This window comes from Corvus cornix, chromosome 2, assembly GCF_000738735.6.
Source record: "Corvus cornix cornix isolate S_Up_H32 chromosome 2, ASM73873v5, whole genome shotgun sequence".
NCBI classification, from domain to species: Eukaryota; Metazoa; Chordata; class Aves; order Passeriformes; family Corvidae; genus Corvus; species Corvus cornix.
The window spans coordinates 101488966-101509964 of NC_046333.1; the positions used below are offsets into that span (position 1 = coordinate 101488966).

Below are 20999 nucleotides of genomic sequence, written 5' to 3' on the forward strand. Positions count from 1 at the left end.
TTCCAGTGCCCAACCACCCTTTGGGTGAAAAACTTCTTCCTGATATCCATCCTAAACCTCTCCCAACTCAGCTTCATGCCATTAAAAATATGAATGTCTATATTGTGTTTGGTCATTTAGTTTAAGAGCTACTCCAAGTCATAATTTTACACATCTACATACTGCTTCATTTACCTATGTGTATTTATTTATAATTCCAGCAGATACATATTTGCCAGCAGTGTTTAACAGAACATGGTATGTTTATTTCTATCAAGTCACAAGTAAACTGTGCCTCTATTTTTGTTTTTCTAAAGGGCACACTGCCACTTTAGAGAGACCTATCCTTTCCAAAAGCCTGATGAAAATAAAATTCTTGTCCTGTAATTTCATTAAGAACAATGACAAAACAGATAAAAACTATAATTTGTGAATTTTTACTATAGAATTTCAAGCTATGGTGATTTTGAAGGAATGGGATATGGTCTCTTGTTTATTCACCACTGGTTTTGTAGTAAGAAGAACTGCACAGAGAGATACTGACTTTGGCTTTTACTTATTTCATCCTCATTATTTAATGTTCTTAGGTGGCAAGTTGCATTTTGGTATTTAAATATTGAGCATTCCTGGAATTATTTATGGCAATAATGCAAAACCTTGTTGGAAACATCACAGACCCTGATCCTACAACCAGTGGTTTCCTACACTCAGTGAAACGTGGCACTGACAGTAGGTGTTCACAGGCATGCAGGCTGGGAATAGACTGATATTCCCCACGCATTCTTTTTGGAACACTGCTGCAACTGCAGCATTCTGCAGCATGTGGCTCTTCATCTCAGTAAATGGGTTTGTGGGTGTATATATATGTATATATTGAAGTCACTCAAGCTTGAAGTTTTTGATTTACATTTTTATTGTTATTTTTATATCACTTGATATAATTTTATTGTGCAGAAGGATGCCTCATTTTGTATATCGTAGCAATTGAAAGAGTCATGAATTTGAGTAGAACAGATAAAACACGTTGGTGAGGATTTCCTCACTGACAGTCACTCACAATCTCCCTCATAGGGAGGTGTGGTTCCTCCTGTGCTTGTGGATTATTTTTGGAGTCCCACAAAGATCAGCAGGAGTTAGGACCACATGCTTAGATTCTCCTGGGTCACACAGTTGTGTCTGATGAAGTGCAAAAGATGGTGACTGCATCTGTCCTGGGCAGCTCTTTCCCTCTGGATACAAGCAGATGATGAGATGATGCTTTCTCCTACATGCCTCCTCTTCTGCCTCCTCCATCCATCCCATCCCACAAGAAAAGCCTGTACGTCCCTTTTCTCAGTAGGAGGAAGTGACATTTTGCAGTACAAGAGGGTTCTCCCAAGTCCAGTCTGGCCATGAATGGTGTTACTGGTAAAACTTGGTCTCTTCAGGAATCCTTGTAGGTGACTGACACGCCAGTTACTCCATTTTGATGTGTGCAAGAATGCATTATTGCTATTCAATCATACCTCCCTCTTGAGCTGTGAAAGGGGTGTAACTGCTACGTTGGAGTGTCCCCTCAGATACAGTTTAACCTAAAAATTTTGTAGGGAGATCAATGTAGGTTAATTCGCTGCTGGCTCAGGCATTCCAAGCCTGGCTGAGTGCTACTCTGAGCCTTTACAGAGCTGCACTGCAGTAGAGGTTTTCCCTAATGTCAAACCTTACCCAGCTGATCTGCTGTGTTGGCAATTTCTGTTGCTGACAACAAGATACCTTTTCATGAAGGAGAACTGCAGACTACTGGCTCTTAAAATGCTTTCATCTCTTCAACACATTTTAAATGGGCATTCTTGGAAGACAGCACCAAAAAATTAATTTGTTTCCAGGAAATTTCCAAACTTTCTTTTCACCTCAGTGCAACAATTAGAACTGCTGACGTGGACTTTCTGTGCCTCTGCAGGGCATTCATTGATGCTAAAAGTCATAACTAGGCACATGAGGCACAAAATTCCCTCTGTGAGGGAGTTTTAGATGCCAAAGATATGCTCCAAAGACCAATTCTGGCAAATTTCACAGTGTGCTTAGAGGTTTGTAAGTAGTTATGTGTGGTCATTTGTTCACACAGGATCTGTCTAGAATTCAAGGTATGATTGAATTAAAATTGTCACTTTTCCAGAGACCTTTAATGATGGATAAATATAATTTTATATAAATATGTATTGCTCCATACATCCAGATTTTGTAAATTTTCATCTAAGTAACTGTTCCTTCAAATATTTCAGTTTAAATGTGGAAATTATTTACCAGTTTTCACTGCTGATTGTAATGCTGTGATTTTTATTTTTCTCTTGCTCATTACCTTATTTTTATTTCTTTTGTTTCCCTTGTTTGTTCATGTAGGCCTGTTGCCATCTGAGAAATAAAAATATTGCTTCTGTTCAAGGATATAAGGCCTAGCTTAATCACTGTGTACCTACACTGTATCGAGGTTTCAGAATCTTTCTGAATCCATGGGCAAAAAATTGAAACTCATTTGCAATCATGTTAATAGAATCCAAGTGATTTGTTTTAAACAAGCCAAGGTTTTCCATTACCTCATCAAACTAATACCATTCCATTGCCTAGTTTAAAGGATTGTCTCCATGTTTTAAAGAGAAGTTCTGTATTTTTTGTCCAGTGGTATTGTTCATGTAAGTTCATATACTTACCTGCTGGGCTTTTTTTACTCCCTCAAATAATCATAAGTCCTCAGTAAATTTAGACTTATTTGTCTTTTTTTTCTAAAAATGTAACCTTGTAACTTGGTAAACTTCAATCCTTTTCTTTACATTTTCCTCTTATAGGGATGCTTTCCTTAGTTCTTGTATAGATCTTATTCATGCCCAAAGTATTGCAGACTAACATCAAATAAATGGCCTGAGACCTTTTAATCTCTTGCTTCTTGTTGGGGTTTTAGGAGCTTCACCTCTCCTGGTTATAAATTTTTAAATGACTGCCTACCTGTTCATAGGTCTTGGGGGAGTTGAGAATAGAACTTTTCAGAAAAGTAAGAAAATATTTTGTTTCACTTAGTGGTCAGAAGTGGAAATTATTATTTGTTTGAGACGGATAGTGAAGAGGAAGAGGAAGAGGAAAAAAAAGAAGAGGAAGAGCCTCGAAAAAAATCTGCATTTCAGGTACTTTATGGTAATTTGCTTTCTCGTTGACATCTGGAAAAAAAAAAGGCACATATGTTAAAGCTGCCAGTTCCTCTAAAGTAGTCCTGAAAGGTATTGGAAATTAAATTTCTTGCCAATTTAAAATGTAAGTGTGCCTTATGCTTTAACCATTGCCGAAACTATGGTAGAGTCATCTTCATTCACTTATGCCTGAAGATAACAAAAATGAAAATAAAAGTTTAGGAATCCAAGCTTTTCCTTTTTCTCCATTGCAATAAGGACAGTTGAGGAAGCTGACTTGTCTCTGATGCTACTGTGCAATGCCTCCAGTGGTTTTCTAGTTTTGAGGAGATGTTATCATTCCATGAAGAAATAATCCCCAAAATAAGCAGGTTTTCATGGAAAAGAATACATTCTTAACTAAAAAAAATTATTGAACATAGTGGGCCATAGAAATATATCCTTGGGTTAGAAGGAGTTTAACATTAAAAATTAGAAAAGGAGACCACATCCATTTCTTTGCTTTCAGTGTTAGTTATTATATTGGCATTTTTAGTGCCAGACTGTGTTGATGGAGGAGGATATCATAATGTTAAAAAGATATCTGAGGTTTCCTATCTGGGTTCCTCCATATGGACTGGTTGGTGTTAGACAATACCAGATACTGAGTGCAGTGGCATAAATGAAGAACTTGGGTGAAGAAGTTCGTGAAATACTCCTGCATCTAGGATTGCTTTTGTTTTCATAAGATTAAAGTTTCACTTGTGGAATAATTTTTGGAAATGCTGCAGAAGTTTTTTGAGTCTTCAAAAGCTTAGGCAAATGAGCAGCTTTTTCCAGCTGAGTATTCCCATCTAGATGCAACCTCACATCACTGCAGAACTGGTGCATTGCTGAACATTCAACTCAAGCAAGAGCAAGAAACGGCCTCCATGCTTTTCTATTCCCTAAGCCAAAATCTTTCAAGCAAAGCTTCCCAGACAACATTACTGAATTGCAAGAAGGAATATTTTGTTTAGTTCATTAATACAATGTGCTTTTGGTTTATATACTTACACTATGTTACATTGCCAGTTGATTACATTCATAAAACTGCCTCCATGGTAATGACATGAAAAAAAATTCTGACCTTAATAAGGGCAAAACAAATATGGATCAAAATAATGTGATAAGTAAGATATATTTTCTAGTATTTGCACTATTTTTTTAAAATGTATTTTACATTTAACTTACCTTGGACCATAGAAATGGCTCATTTCTATGTCATTTTTCTTTCTGGTTTTCATGCAGGTATAGAGGAAAGTTTGCATTCTTATTTCTAATTTTTAAAAAAATTGGTGACGAAATTTTGTTCAGATGTGCTGGTACCAAGCACTAAGTTAAAGAGTTCTAAACTTGAGGTCAGAAGTTAACAAGAGTTTTTCATTTATGCTGGGGTTTAGGTTTTTTGTTCATCTCAGTCCTGAAACTGTTTGTTTGAGGATGGAGGATATGTTCTTTATTTCAAAATATGGTCAGATGTTCTGGATAGGTGGCCTGTTCTGCAATATGTGAACATGAAGATGCTGGATGGCTTTATATAAGCAGAGACTTCTATAGAGCAGAAAACTGGTTTTGTTCATGAAATGTTTGTTCATCATTTGGTTATCATATCTTATTCACCTTCCACCATCATGCACAAGGTCTTAGTAAAAATACTAGCAAAGTGAACTTTGTTGTAGATTCTGTTAAAGAATTATTTTAATTTCTGATCTTTCTTTCAGTGTAAATTGTGTTCAATAGTCCCTTCAAGGGTTAACTTGGAGATTTTAAATTAGAGAATGCATGCAGTTAAGAGTCACATTTTTGAAATTTTAACATGAACAACATAAATGATCTTTTCTTCATATTGAAGTTTATGAATGTCAATTTGTTCTTAGTATTCTAGATACAGTAAGTAGAGAGATCCTTTTTATTAATATTTTCTGCTTTTCTACTAACTACTCTTGCTTTGTCCTTCTTTATAGAGAGCTATTGGAAAATTTGCCTCAGCCATTTTAGCCTTGCCAAAGTCTATCATTAAACTACCCAAAACTATTCTTCAGTATTTAATCAAAGCAGCAAAGGTACTTGACATTTTGCAAATGCTCACTGTGTGACCCACCCCATAGTTCCTGACGTAGTATAAGTATACCTCTGCCCTCATCTGCATTTTTCCTCTTATATGAATGACTTTAAAAAAATGATGACAGCTAAAGTCTCATTACTAGTAAATGCAATGCATTTCATGATTCGGAGGGGTCAAGTCACAAGCAAAGTGGTCTATCTTTTTTTACATGTAACCACAGAGAGAAAATGCAGACCCAAATTCTTATTTTCTTTTGATACTGATTGGGCACATCAAGTTGCATGTATCTTATGGACACCGTGGTAATTGATCTCAGAAAGCTGGTGAAAGGTTTGCTAAACACACATTCTTTTCCAAACCCCTTTTTAGCCCTCTATTTTTCTGGCCTGTATCATCACAAAAAAGATTTGTTCATCTTCTCTCTTGCCCTTCTTTAATACATTTAGCATTTCCTAGCTTTGGGCACTGTGTATCATTTTCCACTCCACATGTGACATGACTTTTGTAAGAAGTGAATGTTACAGATTGAAACTACCAGCTCCAAAGCCTAAAAGATACTGAACTGAATGTTTGCGCAGTGGTAGAAGTCTAAACTAATATATAGGAACACAGTCTGCTCTTAAAATACCCACTGCTTAGCATAAGTCGTTACATTAAATTTAGTCAAATGCCCTTTCCTAATTCTAATTTTCTACCCCCTTCCAAGTCTGCCTTTTACCTCTAATTTCTTTATTCACACTATGATTGTGGCTGGTGTACACTTTCACAGTTAAGTGACAGTAGAAGATGTTGGCAGTTTCTGACTTCCAGTAAGTTAATATGCTATTAATTAATTCAAGTATCACCATTCCCCTAGATCACCTTCATTAGAAAACACCTATTACCAAGCAGAGGGAAACCAGGGCCTCTGATGCCACACATTTTCTCATGTGGTGCTTGTTGTGAACAACTCAGACATATAAAAATAAAGGTAAAGACTTTGAGAGACTTGGAAGAGGATCTTCTTTTCAACAGTACCAGAATATTTTTCTCTCCAAGGCTGTATATATTCACAAAACAAAACAAAGTATTTTTCCCTTTTGAATTAATTTAATGTCAGTTTAACAGTTTTAAAAGAATACTTCAAATGTTCCAAAGGAATTTGCATAGGAAAATTCTGACAGCATAAATAAACTAAATAGAAATTTTACCATTCTGTCCTATGAGGGGCAATTCCAGCTTCACTGAGATACACGTGTGTTGTTGTCATTGTCTGCATGTTTGTGATGTGAATTGATTAGATAGAACTGTTTTGTTACTGTGCTTTTTCAGCCTCTTGCCTGCATCTGTGTGCTTCCCTGCCCTCTCTTAGAGGCCTGTGTTGCTTAGAAATAGAAGACAATTGAAGATAATTACCATTTTTCAATGAAGACCTTTAAATGAGCAAAAAAAACACCTTTTGCCCTAAAGAGCTGCAGAGAAGATAAAGTTACTTTAGTTTCTGTTATTGACATACATTTTATGTTACATAGGGATAAAAGATACAAGTTTTGTTCCTTTTTTTCTGTAACCTTCCTTCAAAGATTAAGTGGAACTATTAAAACAGTTACTTTCAGGTAACTTTTTTTTACTTTTTTTTACCCCTACTGCTATATAATTTATAAATAATTTGGGCCAATTCCATGCTGCATGCAGTCATACAGGTCAACAGACTGTTGATCTGTCAGTGCTGTGAGTAGGATTTGGTCCCATAAAATACTCTGGACAACTAGGTGGGTATTAATGTCTTCCTTTTACAACTGGAGAAACAGTAGCAGAAGGATTCATAAGTGACTTATCTGAAGCAACAAAGAAAGGCATTGTTAAAATCAGGAAGCAACCTGAGGAATTCCTGACTGCCAGTTTTGGGACTGTGTATAGGTAACAAATCTGTAAACACTCCACTGGGACTTACAGAGGGGCAAAAAGTATCTAAGCTGTGAAAAATACACATTACCTGTACAGGGATATCTCTACATCTTTTGATGCTTTAATTAGTGGATTGCAGCACTTTCTCTAAAAGTTTTCTTTGCTCTACATCTTGCCTGTAAAATGATTAAGTAGAAATACAGACTTGAGAGATTCAGACAAGGTAGCCCATATGCACAAAAATGTACTAATTCCCAAAGTTCTGAGCATGAATTTTTGTGGGTTCTAATGAAACTTGGGTCACCCACAAGTACTTTCACATTTGGTTTTACACTTACAAAAATAGCACATGAAAACTCAGCAGATCTGCAGGGGAGGTGTTTGATTTGGGATTAAAAGTATTTCCTTGTCCCTGCAGGTCAGAATACATTTACTAAAATTATAGTCCTGCTTGTAGCTTATTCTATGGCTTACTCTCAGGACATGAGGAACTTTGATACAAATGAATTTTTTCCTTCCAGTTTGTTTATCAAGCCTGGATAACTGACCCTAAAACAGCTCTGCGACAGAGGCGCAAAGAGAAGAAAAGTTTTGGGAAAGAGAAGCGAAGGCGAAAAGGATCTGGGGATGGTATGTAACCTTTTCCATTTGAAAAAAACAATATTAACTATTGCCTGTTGTATTTGGTAGTGAAAGGCAGATGAGGTTTAGAGGACAAGTGCCCTCGGTGCTGGCTAGGAGCTAGAAAAATGAGTGAACTTTGGCTGTCCGTCTTTTCCTCCACCAACTCATGTCAAGGTCAGCCATGGCCTTGTCCTTCTGTTCTGTGTAACACACTTTGAGGGAGGTGAAGGGGAAGATGGGATATATGTATTTTCCATGGGGTTGCAAGAGATGCCCAGAACTTTTGGTAAGTAGGAAGATTCAACACATTGCAGAAAACATCAGCTATGTGAAAACGTTTTGGGGAGTACTTGCAATAGTAAATTGTAAAGACGTAACTTTATAAAGCGAATAACCTGGTAGTTAACAGCATTTCTCCAGAATATAGGAGTGTAAATTCCAGGTGTCTGGCCAGAATCAGGAAGAGCAAGGACATTAACCTTTCACTCCCTCATCTCCTAAAAAAGTTTATCTTTCTGTGCAGGGGTTTCTAGATTTCATCAAAGTCACTCTTTTCAATGGTAAAGTCATGTGTGTTCTCAGGGAAAGGTGTTGAAGAACTATTTCATGAGGGAGTTCCCAAACAGCTGTAGTTCAAGTGGAGCTGTAAAAAAAAATTCAATTAAATAGCCACATATTATTTCTTTTGGCTACATTTGGCCTATATTGTTCCTTAAAGAAGCTTGAGTTGATACATGAGGAAGAATATAAAGAAATGTTTTAGAAATGTTTTTGACTTTCCATGTTGTACTCACTGAGAAACCCAAATATCCACAAACCCCTAAATTCAGTAGATAGCAAAAGGAAAACTGATACTGATTTTGTTTAGATTTTACTGGCAGTGTAAAATCATTTATGGCTCTGGGGCAAAAAAAAAAAAAGCGAAGTTTGTAAGTGGTTTATATATCTTCTTTTTTTTCTCCTTTTCTAAGCTAGAAAATAAAAATTCAAAAGCTTTTCTGGTCAGAGAAGGGCCCATACAGGCCTAATCAGCTGGACATTTCCTCCGTTTGGCCCCTTCACCTGTCAAAAAAGTAGCTTTAGAATTGGGCTTCTGCCACTAAAACCATAGCTGCAGTTACTGGGCGTTAGATAGAAGGAGGGTCACTTATTTGTCCTTCACTTCTGCCTGTGATGCTACAACACTCTTCTGCTACAGGCCTAAATAAATGCATGTGGTGGTGTCAAAACAACTCTGCTGCTTCAGGTCAGCCTGAAGGTCCCACTCAATTCCCTCAGGTTAGGTGGGCCAGAGGCAGGACGAGATCAGAGCACTGCCCAGGTTGCCCTTTGCAGGAGATGAAGAAATGAGCTAAAGTGTGAGCCAGAAGAAGGTGAGACAGCTGAGTGTGGCTGAGGAGTGACTGAGAAAGTATCTGGGTTTACACCAAGAGATGATCTCACTCGGCAGCCTACCTAGTAAGAAAATGCCACTGCAAATTGCAATAGAGGGATGGTCATCCATGAACACTTTCACTGACAGGGTTGTCCCTTCACTTGGGTGCTTTAGAAATGGAAATATGCTGCTTTCTGTTATGGTGGTAGGTGAGGAACCAGTCACTATTGCTTAGTAACTCTAGCATTTTCTAACTTGGATGGCATTTACACCAGCACTTCTGTAGGTGTAACACTCACTGGTTTGCTCATTGCTTGCAGGAGGTGGCAATGATGCGGACTGTGAGGACAGCGAAGAGGAACCTGTCAAGAAGAAATCTGATGGACCAGGTATGAAGGCAAAATGAGGGTTTCCCTGCTGTTACAATGCACTTGTGACCAGTGGCCTGTCACAGAGACAGCATTGCAATGATCCTCTCTGACTGATGCAGTAAGAGCTTCCTAACTGCTATCAGGTTTTCTACTGCAAGATTTACAAGCCTTGGGTGTAGGAACTTCTAGTTCTGGACTATTAGCTACTGCACTCACTCTCTAAATACTTTAGTAAATAGACCTGCCAGCTCAGACTTGATCACTGCTGTTGTAGTGGTTTGGTCCAAAATACTCATTACTGTTTATCTGCTGTGAGATAAGAATTAGGAGAAATGCAAAGCAGGCACCAAACTTAAAAGAATATACAGAAGTTTATTAACAGACCTAAAAGAAGAAAAAAAAATTATACCACTTTCAGAACTCTCCTCCTCCCCCCACCTTCCTCCCTTCTCCCACTGACAATGTGAAAAGACAACCCTTGAGATGTTCAGTCTGTTTACCACTTCCATAATAACCTTGCTCAGTCCATTTAGAAAGAGAAGTCTCTTCTTGCTCATGCTATGAAAACATTATCACAACGAGACAGCCGCCCACTTCCAAATATTGTTCAGTCCATTTAGGAAGAGGAGTCTCTCTGCCTGCGTGTGAGTCCCTTCCCCCGACTTGCAGCTTTTCCTGCAACTGCTTTCGAGGGTCCACTCTTGAAGTTTTTTGGGGTACAATTTTAAGGTTGAGCCGTTCAGAAACAAAAACAGAGGCCCTTCTCCTTCCCTGGGAGCAAAGGGTCTTCATCATCTTCATCGTTAGGACTATCTCTGGGAGCATCTCTAGGAACTGAGGTTTTCTCCTTTCCCATTTGGAGCAAAAGTCCTCATCTGGTTCATCTCTAGGGACTGAGGTTTCCTCCTTTCCCGTTTGGAGCAAAAGTCCTCATCTGGTTCATCTCTCCCTGTCCAAACTTCTCATGAAATTACAGCTGCGTCAGCATCTGCCTATCTCAGCGCAGGTGCTTTTGCTCACGAGTTGAACACTCCACCCCCCATATCTTTATGAAATTACAACAGGATACTCTGATATATCATAGCTTCACAACAGAATTTCATCTTTAAGCATCTCCTCTCTCTCTCCCCTCAGGTTTTCAGCTCTTCACAGCAATAAAAGGGTTAATCTCACCTCGGCCTTGCAGCTTTGCAGCTGGAATGTTGAATTTTTCTTATCGCAGTGGAGAGGGGGGAGAGCCGAGCCGCTCCGGCTGCCCACGGCAAGGCAGTGGGGGGGGTTCCACGGCTGGAACAGGTCCATCGGCTCCAGGATGGCCGTGGCCCGGCCCGGCCTGGCCCAGGCAGGGCCTGGCCGGGCCCGCTGGCCCCCACACGGGGCCCGCAGCCACCTGTGCCAGCGCCGGAAACGAGAGAGAGCTGGGGGGGAGTTTGCCTATTCTTAAATGTGGATCACAGAGGTGATCACAACTTTAAGTGGCTTAGAGAATTGTCCATATTCAAACTGGCCAGCTGATAGGTTCTATCAGTTCCCAGAGGAAACTGTAAGCACCCCTTAGCAAGGACATCCCTTCCGGGACTATGCTTGCTAACCTATGACAGCTGTATATTTTACTTACAGAACAACTTAAGCTAAGTTCCCAGACCTGATTGCGCACAGCCCTATGTTAAAATCTCCATTGATTTTGAGTGTGTTTTAGCAAGGTTAGTATAATGCTTTCCTTGGTACTTATCCATTCAGCAAGGTACAGTAATCACCTCTGAAAATTTATTTGTTCCTGATCTTACACATTCTCATTCATAATCAGACTTAGTGCAGTTCTGTAAAACAGAAGAAATGCCAGCAGTTTTCAGGATCTTGCCCTGATTCAAAGTTTTCCTACAAAGAAATATAATAGATCATAAATCCAAGCTTGGCTTCTTGTTTCTAACTGGAGTAAAAGAATAAAACAGACTCTCCTCTTAAGTCTTCATCATGGCTTACCTTGAGTGAGACTTTGTTGTCAAAAACTGTATTTCTTCTCTGTATAAAATTGTTTCTCACAGCTCCAGTTAGAATTGTGTCCTTGATGACTCCCAGGGCAGAAGATGTTACAAGGATGTGGGAGATGTCATTTCTATCTCACAAGAGCAGTGGTCTCAAATAAATGATCTGCATTGCTATGAGGACGGGGGGGTGTTGCTGGGACTTGTATTTGTTACTTACTGGCAATGCAGTTATCTGTGTTAAAACACTGAAGTGAATCACTCAAATGTATCTCTAGGGATGTACTGTTGTTGCTACACAGGAGTTAGGGGAAAAAGATGGAGGTTTATAATTAATTTATATTGGAAATAAAAAAATTAAAGTGCTTTATATACTTGTTGAAATACTTTGGCCATTCCTAGGTAAAATTTGTTAAAGAAGATGGCTAGAAAAATTGGCCAGTAATTGGTAATGAATCATTAACATCATTACTAGCCTTAGATCGAATACTATCTCACACTCTCAGGAAGAGAGAAGCCTTCTCTGTACAAAGTAAATTTTTGTTTCCCTTTTTGAAGATGCTTAGATGCAATTAATCCCCAAAAGATTATTTTTAAACAGTTTTGAAAGACAACAAAGATGCCAGAACAGCTACAGTGTCATTAAAAATGTATGCTAAGACACCTCCATCCCAGGGAGAAAAATGACCTTTCAGATTATGCTGGAAGTGCCTGGCACCATGGTGACACTATGTCAGGCTAGTGATGGTCAATAGTAAAAATAATTTTAACCTGAGAGTAGTAAGTTTCTCATGAAGTCAGTAGCAGAAGTTACAAATTGGAGAGGAAGAGTGTGGGTTAAAAAAGAATGTATGCTGTAAGTTTTTGTGTTTGTGTGCTGTTCTCTTATCACCTACTCATAATATTTTCCAGAATTCAAAGGTGATGAATGGTCCTTGAAGTAGAAACAGCTTTCCATTTAATTTCTAATGGCAGGAATTCCTTACTGTCAAGACCTGCATGTTGAATGCTCCTCCAATTCTAAATGACATAGAAAAGACCTGAACAAAAGGGCAAAATATTATTGAAATAATTATATGACCAAGTGAGGGGTGCTAAATGCTCCCGTGCTCAGTGCCAGCAGACCAGTTCCACGGCACTGCTCCGGTAAATGGGACATACTGACATTTCAGCACCCACTTTTCAGGAAGGTTCCACTAATGATTTTTTCCCATAGTTTCTCTCCACATAAATGTGCATACAACCCTGCCTGAACAGGGAAATCTTTTGCTTTATTATAGCTTCCCTTTTGTAGTCTTTCTAGGGAGCTGTGCACTCACTCTGCAGAGTTTTGCATGCCATCTTGTGGTACAGCTAAGAAGTGAGGTTGTTGAGAGCATCATGCATGGCAGATTACTGACAGTTTTCTACTATTTCTTAGTATTTCTTATTTCTACTTAATCTAAAATGCATCTTTACCTGCTGCTCTGGGCTTTGAAACCTAGCAGGGACAACTAGCTCTGGAACTGACTATTGGAAAGATTTTTTTTTAGTATTTTATAGATTCATACAATCGTAGAATGGCTTGGGTTGGAAGGGATCTTAAAGATCATCTGATTCCAACCCCCTGGCCATGGGCAGGGACACCTTCCACTAGACCAGGCTGTTCAGAGCCCCATCCAACCTGGCCTTGAAACTTGCAGTACTATATGAGAATTCTAGCGTGGTGTGTATGTTTGTGAGTGGATGAAAAATAAGTTGAAAGTGCTGGTTTTCAGATGAGAAATACCATTATGAATGCCAAATGAACTACTGAAATGAGAAATTGAGACAGATGTGTTGAACAAAATAAAGCTACTATTGTTGGTGTACACCCATAAGCCTTATCCATGGGAAAGTGTACTCTTTTGCCAAAATGGTGCAAGAATAAAGTTTTATAATTATTATTTGCCCTGTTATAGTTGTGCTTGTTGATCTGAGATCACTGATGGCACAGTGCAGCCTACTTAAATAAACAGACACTTTGAAAACAGTAAATACGGGAAAGTGTGATTCAAAGTGATGTGAGGTCACATTCAAAGACTGTTTAGGCAGGTTAGACTTTAAAGCTCAGCTTAGCAAGGTTCAAGCACAAAATGCAAAGTTTGTGCAGAGAGAAACAACCACAAGTAATTAGACACTGAAGAGGTTCAGCTCAACACTGAGCACTTGTTCAGATCACAGGACCTGGGGATGTTGAGTGGTCTCAGGAGATGCCCAAATCCTTGGGTTTCCTTTTACAGACCTGTGCATACAGTGTCTCTCTAAAATCAGGAACTGTTTATATGACTAATGATTTCAGGACCAAGGACTCACAAGGTGGAAAAGGGATTCCAGATGATAAGCCCAGGCATACAGTCAGAAAAATGGTCCAGACAGGCCTCTAGCCATCTTCAAAGATTCCTTAGTATGACAGGGTCTCGCAGCCTGGTATATTATTATTAGACAATAAAAGAAAAATAAATCTAACTCCAGGCAAAAGTACAATAAAAGATATTTGTGTTCACTAACTCTCTGTTGCTTTTGCTCTCCCTTAGATAACATCATCAAGAGGATATTTAATATCTTGAAGTTTACTTGGGTCCTTTTTCTGGCAACGCTGGACAGTTTTACAGCTTGGCTTAACTCCATCTCCAGAGAACACATCGATATCTCCACTGTGCTCAGGATCGAGCGCTGTATGCTGACCAGGGAGATTAAGAAGGTAACCCCTCAGCCTTTTTTGTCTGCTAATGCCATTTCCAGCTTGGTGGAAAACAAAAAGCTGTCTTTTCACATCACGGCAGTGAGGAGGAAAATTATGAAAATCTCACATTCACATGCATTTTAAAAATGAGTCTGGACATTTTTACTGCTTTCTGGTTTATAAATCCATAAATAATAAATTATTTGATTTATTACCTGGACACAAAACAAATTATGGGAAAAATAATTCTTTGAGAGGTTGATGTAAGGTTTTGGCTGAAACACTTCTGTAGTATAGTGTAGTTCTGAGGGGACACAATAGATTCAAGAAGGGAGGAAAAGGCATGGTATTTTAAACAGCTCAAAAACTACCTCAGTTTGCATATTTCACTCTTCTTGTAGCTCAACTTGCACTGGAAATGACTGACAATGTACAGGCATACATTTGTTCAGTGAGAATGAAGCTATGTGGTCCTTCACAAGCTAGCTGCATATTAGCAAAACCCATTATTAGCAGAGGTTAATGTTGTTAGTGTAACTAGAAGTGTATTTAGATCTTCCAAATGCAAGTAGATGATACAATTCTTACCCTTTATGCCAGGCCTGCATTGAAGCTGGAAGGTAACTTGTGCCATCATTTCAGAGTCAGGATGTCATAATGGCACCAACATTTATCACTGCAGAGGCAACACAGCATGTACACAAACTTACCTAATTAAAAACCTGAGTGTCAAATTTTGTTCTTAAGATTTTTAATTTTTTTTTTTTTCCTCAAAACATCAGATTTCAAGTATTGTAGTTTTGGGACACTGTAGAGGACCAGAATTGAAATACTGGAAACTATTAAAATTAGTAAAGGAAATACAGGCAATATTTTAGACTATTTTTATTATCTTAGCTGGAAAAAGTCCTTGCATAAATGAGAAAAATTACTGTTCAAGAATAGCAATCTCCCCTCTCAGTGTATGATCTGAAGTCAATGCAACCACTAGTGGAATGACTTGGATGTGTTTCTGCCTAAGAACAGAAAATTCTTAGTTTTATCCTTATGGTACACCTTTAGAATTCTGATTACAATATCACAGCCAGAAAGACTTGATCCTGTGCCCAGATCTGGTCTGACAGTTAATAAAACTATTCTTTCAAACTAGCTTGATTGTGAAGCCACAGAGAAGGAGTAAAGGTCTTCAGTGTTTTTTTCATGGTTTTCCATCTGTGTCCATAATTCATTTATAAATTTTGATTTTGGGACACTAATTAATATCTAGATCAGTTTGTATATGAAACCAGTTTCCTGGGTTTTTTTCTGTTTAAAAATTCTGCTACTTGCCAGTAATGATTGTTCTGAGAGTCAGTAAAGCTGTCTAAAAGAGATCCATCAAAAGTTGCTGGACTACACATTGAGTCCACTCCTCATTCCCATGCTGAAGGATCTGCAGTCCATCCAGAGGAGCTCTGGTGGCTAAATATAGCCTGAAACCACATGGGTTCCTCCAGTTTTGCTTGAAAACCAAACACTTTGGGCCATGGTAGTTTAAGTCAGAATCTGACTTGCACTCGGAGAAGGAGCTACAGGTGAGAGTTTGCTATTTAGTAGGAAGATGTTTGCTCAGTCCTTAATCTGTTACTTGCCAAATTACAGAAGAAGCTGCTTCCTCAAAGAATACACCTCCCCCTGGCCATGTATGTCAGCCTCTACTCTCTTCTACAGGGAAATGTTCCAACACGGGAGAGCATCCATTTATATTACCAGAACCATATGATGAAACTTTCTGAGGAGTCAGGACTGGACTCAATTGATAAAAATCCCAGTCAAGCTTCTGGTTTGCAAGCATCTGAAAGAATGGATAGTTTAGATTCAGCAGCATCTCGTGACAGCATCTCCAGGTATTGATTTAATTTTATTCTGTGAAAGACACAGGGATCGTGAAGTAGGTGTAATATTAGATACTGTCTAAGCACTGATGAACTTTCTAATCAATGCTGAATTCTATTTTGATTTTTCCATGCCATCTTAATAGTGAAAACTACCATATGTTACTATTCCTTTATAGTGATGGACTCAGTTTTTGGCTTAACTTCTTTTCCACTGCATAGCTATCTCACTGCTTTTAGTTTCCCCTAGAATTAGGAGTCATTGGCATTGGCATTCTGTTCTTGTGAAAAGCAGTGGAACATAAGAGGTGCTGAGGATGCTTCTGTGAGATAATGGTTTAGAAATTCAAGCATGTAATTTGTCAAGGGACCATTCATTGTGAATATTTTGTCTTTGTAAAATAAATTGTTGTCTGTTGTCCACAAATCAGAAAGGGCTTCACATTGAAAGAGATTCTGCATTTGAAAGAACAAAATCCCCTCTCATACACCCAGGGCAAAAACCATCTGAAGAGCCTGGTTTCCCAACTGCCATGACTACAGTCCAGCAGAGCTACATGGTTGTTAAATCAAATACCCAAACTAGTTCAGGAAAACCACCTTCCTCACTCTTTTCTGCAAACGGATGCCATCAAGTCCCCTGCCAAAATTACTGCCTGCTCCTGCTGCTTCATGCACACAGAGGCACACACATTCACTTCCTTCTCTTACAGAGGCAGTCTGTTCCCACCATGTCCCTGGTGTTCTTGACTTTTACGATTCTGCAGAATTTGTATAACATGAGGGGGAGAAGGGAGGGCTTTGGAAATCCAGCTGTTTCATAATCCGTGGCCTTCTGCTGTCTCCTTCTGTGAACTGTGGCAGAATCATATTGTGTTTGATATTCCCAGCAAACTCAGATACTTCTGTGTAGAGTAAATTATACATAGCTTTTACTAATGACATATGGGTAGATGTCAGCAGACTGAAAATAACGAGGGGTTGTCTTCCTTTCTGATAGTATTGAAAAGCAAGGGTAAGAGAGTGCCTGTGAGTACTATGCTTGAACAAAATATCCACAAATTGCTCTTCAGTGAGCACTGGCCTTTGAGAGGTTCACTCCAGTAAAAACACCAAATCTGAGCAAATCTTTCTCAGTGGCTTCTTGCCCAACTGAGCAACACCTTTGTGTTTTGTCTCAAAGTTTTACAGGAGTCAAATGATGCGAGAAAAAAGTCAAATTCTGTTACCAGCTCACTTGGACCGACTTTGATATCTGCAGGGCAGATTTTAACTCCACAAAGTTCAGTCTCACCTAAAGAATTAATAGTAGTACCGTCCTGCTTTCATTAAATAGTTTTTAGTTGCCCTGTTTACCGTAGATAGAAGTTATCATTACTATACAATCATTAAGCAGGAGCTTTAACCATAAACAAGAGGAAGCCAATCCCAAAATTAATTATAAAAAAGAAAAAGAAATCTTGTCATTTTCATGTATAGATTCTGCCTCTTCACTGAGATGGTATCCAATGCTGAGCTCCACTTGTGTCTTTTTCTTTTTTTTCCAGAATAACCACCCATTTTTCACCCTGCTTTAAGCACACTTGCACGTTTAAAATCTCTTTTCAAACTCAGAGAATTCAGTGATTCTGTGGTGCTGCTTTGCAACAGAAAAAGTTAAATCTTTCACATGGGTTTCTGTCATCTCCATTTCCTTTGAAGAAGTGACAGGATTTATAAACAAAGGAATAGAAAAGGCAGAGTTATGACTGATTTTTCTAATCTCAAATTCTCTTTCTGGTAATGAACAATCAAATATTCTTGCACTGAGTATTATGAATTGTGGACATCTGTGGACATAGATGAAGCAATAATGAGTCTGTTGATTGAATGATAAAGCCATCTGTGTATTGGGGCACTCTTGCATATCTCTTCAAGGGATTACAGAAGTGCCTATGACATTTTTTAGAAAAGTGAAGTGTTTTAAACTTGTTATGAGTTTATTGATTTTTTTTAATTGCTCAAACAAGAGCAGGTGGCAGTTTTTATTTTAAAGTAATGATTTCCAGTAAATGTAGAAGTGACTAATTAAATCTCAAGCATCCCTGTGATCATGGATCTCAGGTTGCAATGGAAAACTTTTGGGAAGGGGTAGAGGGTTTCTGTTCTGCTTATCCTTTGGTTGCACTACTGAAAATTCTGTAGTGGACATTAGGTCCCTGAGTAAGGTGAACACATCTGGAAGCACACAGGAACGCTGAAGAACAGAAGCTATTCCATTATAATAAGACATAATCCTCAGTGCTCAGGATAGGAATTACTGTAGGTAAACCCTGGATAGCCAAAGAGAAAAGCCCTCCTGATCAGCTGCAGGAACTGTAAATTTCTGGTGAAGTTCAGGGCTGACCCTCATAAGTCTAATCCAGGGATGTTGTTCTTAGCCTGGATAAAGCTCTAAATGGACTTTTGTACAGTGTCCTTTGTGGTTTTTTTCTTTTGGTAGGTCTGTCATTCATTCTCGGTCATTTTTCTACACATTAGAAAGTATGATGTATTCATAAGGTATTTGTTTGGTTTCTGTTTCTGTATAAATACTCCCATGTATCCTAAAGGCAAAGTGCAAAGTTCATATGGGCCAGGAGGAGAAGAGGCTGATGCTGTTCATTGCCAAGCTCTTTGAGGAACACCACTGGAAGGGATTGGAATCTAGCATGGCAGAGCATTTTCTGCAGTTTGTTTCCATTCGACTGATGACCTGTTTATTAGGTTAAACAGCCTGTGAATTCCAGTAAGATGATTGGGAACTTACTAAAACTGGTTGGCTGCCTTCATGGGGCTTTGCCTACAATTATGTAATAGCAGCTAGACACAGGTGCTAAGACAGATTTCAGGTTATCTATGGTTTTGTATCCAGTTCAGTTTGTATTCATTTTTGTGCATTATGAATAATGTTTTCAGTTCCTGACTCTACATTTGTGTAGACTTTTATAAGAGCTGAAGGAGGAGGAGCTTAAACACCTCTCAGGGTGTTTAAGAACACCACCTTTTATCTGTGCTTCCCTCACTAGAAGGGAGAATAGGGCTTGAGGCAGTGAGTACTGGAGAGGTAACTCACCTAGGGAGGCAGAAGGAAGGATGAAAGGAGAACCCCTGTTTGGGCTGGATCAAAGTCCAATTTAGGCCTGTAATTGTTAGGGATTGATTGGGATTTTTTCTTGGAGGCATGGGGAATGTAGTAGTAGTCCAAACAGATAATGCCAGTTAGTAAGTAGCCCAGGGACAGAAAAAAAAAACTACCCCAGAAAAAATCATAATTCACCCACTAGGCTATTAAACTCTTTGAGAAGGGTAAATTTGTTTAGCAAAAAGGAAGTCATAAACTTAAAAATTTTCCACTCACTGGGGATAAAAACATCTCTGCTATATATGTATATATGTATCCCCATTTAAAATGGATACCTGATCAACTTCATATAAAACATTTGAACTTGGGGCTTTTAATGAGCATTCCATTTTAAAAACCTAGTCATTGTATGATTTCAAGAAGCTGATGTTTCCAAGGTCTCCAAAAACACAAATTCTAAGTCACTCAGGAAGATATGGTTGGATCAAATTTATGTGATAGGCAATGACTTGAGTCAACATCAACTTTGCTCAGTGTGAATCTCTCCACTTCATTGGTGTTCCCATTTCCTCCACATTGGGAAGCATGTTCCTAAAGCACATAAAGAATACACAGACTGTGCTTCAGGTGTTGACTCATGTGCATCTCCTGATATTCGAGGATACAGTGCAGCTGCTCAGTCAGTAATTACTCTGATGATTCATTCTTCATTTAAAACAGCTTTATACCAAATGTTTTTATCTATTGGGATTAATAGATGTTTTTCCTTTGATTTTTCTGGGAGCAAGGTCAGAGCTGGCATGTTTAGGAAGGCAGCTGGCATATGTTTCTTCCATTGAAAATATATGAGTGGGCATGTGAACATGAACAGCTGCTCTGCTTAAGGCCCTTGGATGGTTCCCTTTGAACTATGTCTGCATTTAAAATCCTTCAACACCTTAGTATTAGGTGTTGCTCTTCAAAAGAATAAACTCAGCCCTTGAGACCTAAAATACATGCATGAAACATCGTAGCACATAGACAAAAAGGTCGTCTGCAAAACCGTATTGTCTCCTTGCTGCCATCTTCCCATATTTTAGCACCAAAACCTCACTGATAGAGCAACAGCTGGGCCATATTCCATGTGTGTATGTGCAGAGGGAAACCTCCTCCCTCAAGAGCTCCCTGAGTTAGTAACACCGAGCTTCAGCTGACTTCCATGCTGCTGAATCACACCTCCAGGGCAGACGTCCTGGCTCCATGCAGACAGCCCTCCAGGTTTTGTCTGGAGGGCCTTGTGTGCCTTTGTGCACACACAGAAATAATGAAGTGGCTTGTAAGGGGTTTTGGCCAAGTGAACTGGCAGGACAGAGGTGCCCCTGCCATTGAGGCAGTTCTTAAGGAAAATATTTCACAATGCCATTGGTATCTTGGTGATTCTTTTCTTCTGTTCAAAGGCCAAGGTATGCTTTTAGCCTCAGTCAAAAAAGCCATTCTGTCAAAAAAGATCATCAGTGGGGGTAGGCCTAAGAATAACTGCTTCTTCTCTCTACGTATTTTGTTCTTTCCCCTTCATTTTCCTAAACACAATAATTGCAGACTATAACCTCATGCCAGCGGATTTTTTTCCTCACTTCAAGCTAGCAAGACCAAAGGAATGTGGAAAATGCCATTGCCCTTCCTTTCTGACCTCTTTCCCAATTCTCTGTACCCCTGGACAAACATAATGCTTGCCAAGGAAGCAAATCCCCTGCTGCCACTTTCCAGGTGTAATACAGATGGAGTCAAAGAAGAAAAGTAGAGTGTAAATCCTGAATTTTGGGGTCTTTTCTTCTTTCATTCTATCCGAGAGACTCAGGCAGGTCACTGCATAT

At 38.9% G+C, this 20999-nt stretch overlaps 1 protein-coding gene across 2 annotated transcripts in view; it reads left to right on the forward strand.

Moving 5' to 3' along the window:
- PIEZO2 (piezo type mechanosensitive ion channel component 2) overlaps window positions 1-20999 on the forward strand; it is a 293385-nt gene that overhangs the window by 246999 nt on the left and 25387 nt on the right. Inside the window, exons 34-39 of one of the 2 annotated variants that reach the window (XM_039549190.1) lie at window positions 3031-3134; window positions 5123-5221; window positions 7632-7740; window positions 9430-9498; window positions 14021-14187; window positions 15880-16055. In XM_039549190.1, the coding sequence (XP_039405124.1) occupies window positions 3031-3134; window positions 5123-5221; window positions 7632-7740; window positions 9430-9498; window positions 14021-14187; window positions 15880-16055 (724 nt within the window). The remainder of the gene's footprint in view (window positions 1-3030; window positions 3135-5122; window positions 5222-7631; window positions 7741-9429; window positions 9499-14020; window positions 14188-15879; window positions 16056-20999) is intronic. The other variant, XM_039549191.1, reaches the window with a different exon arrangement.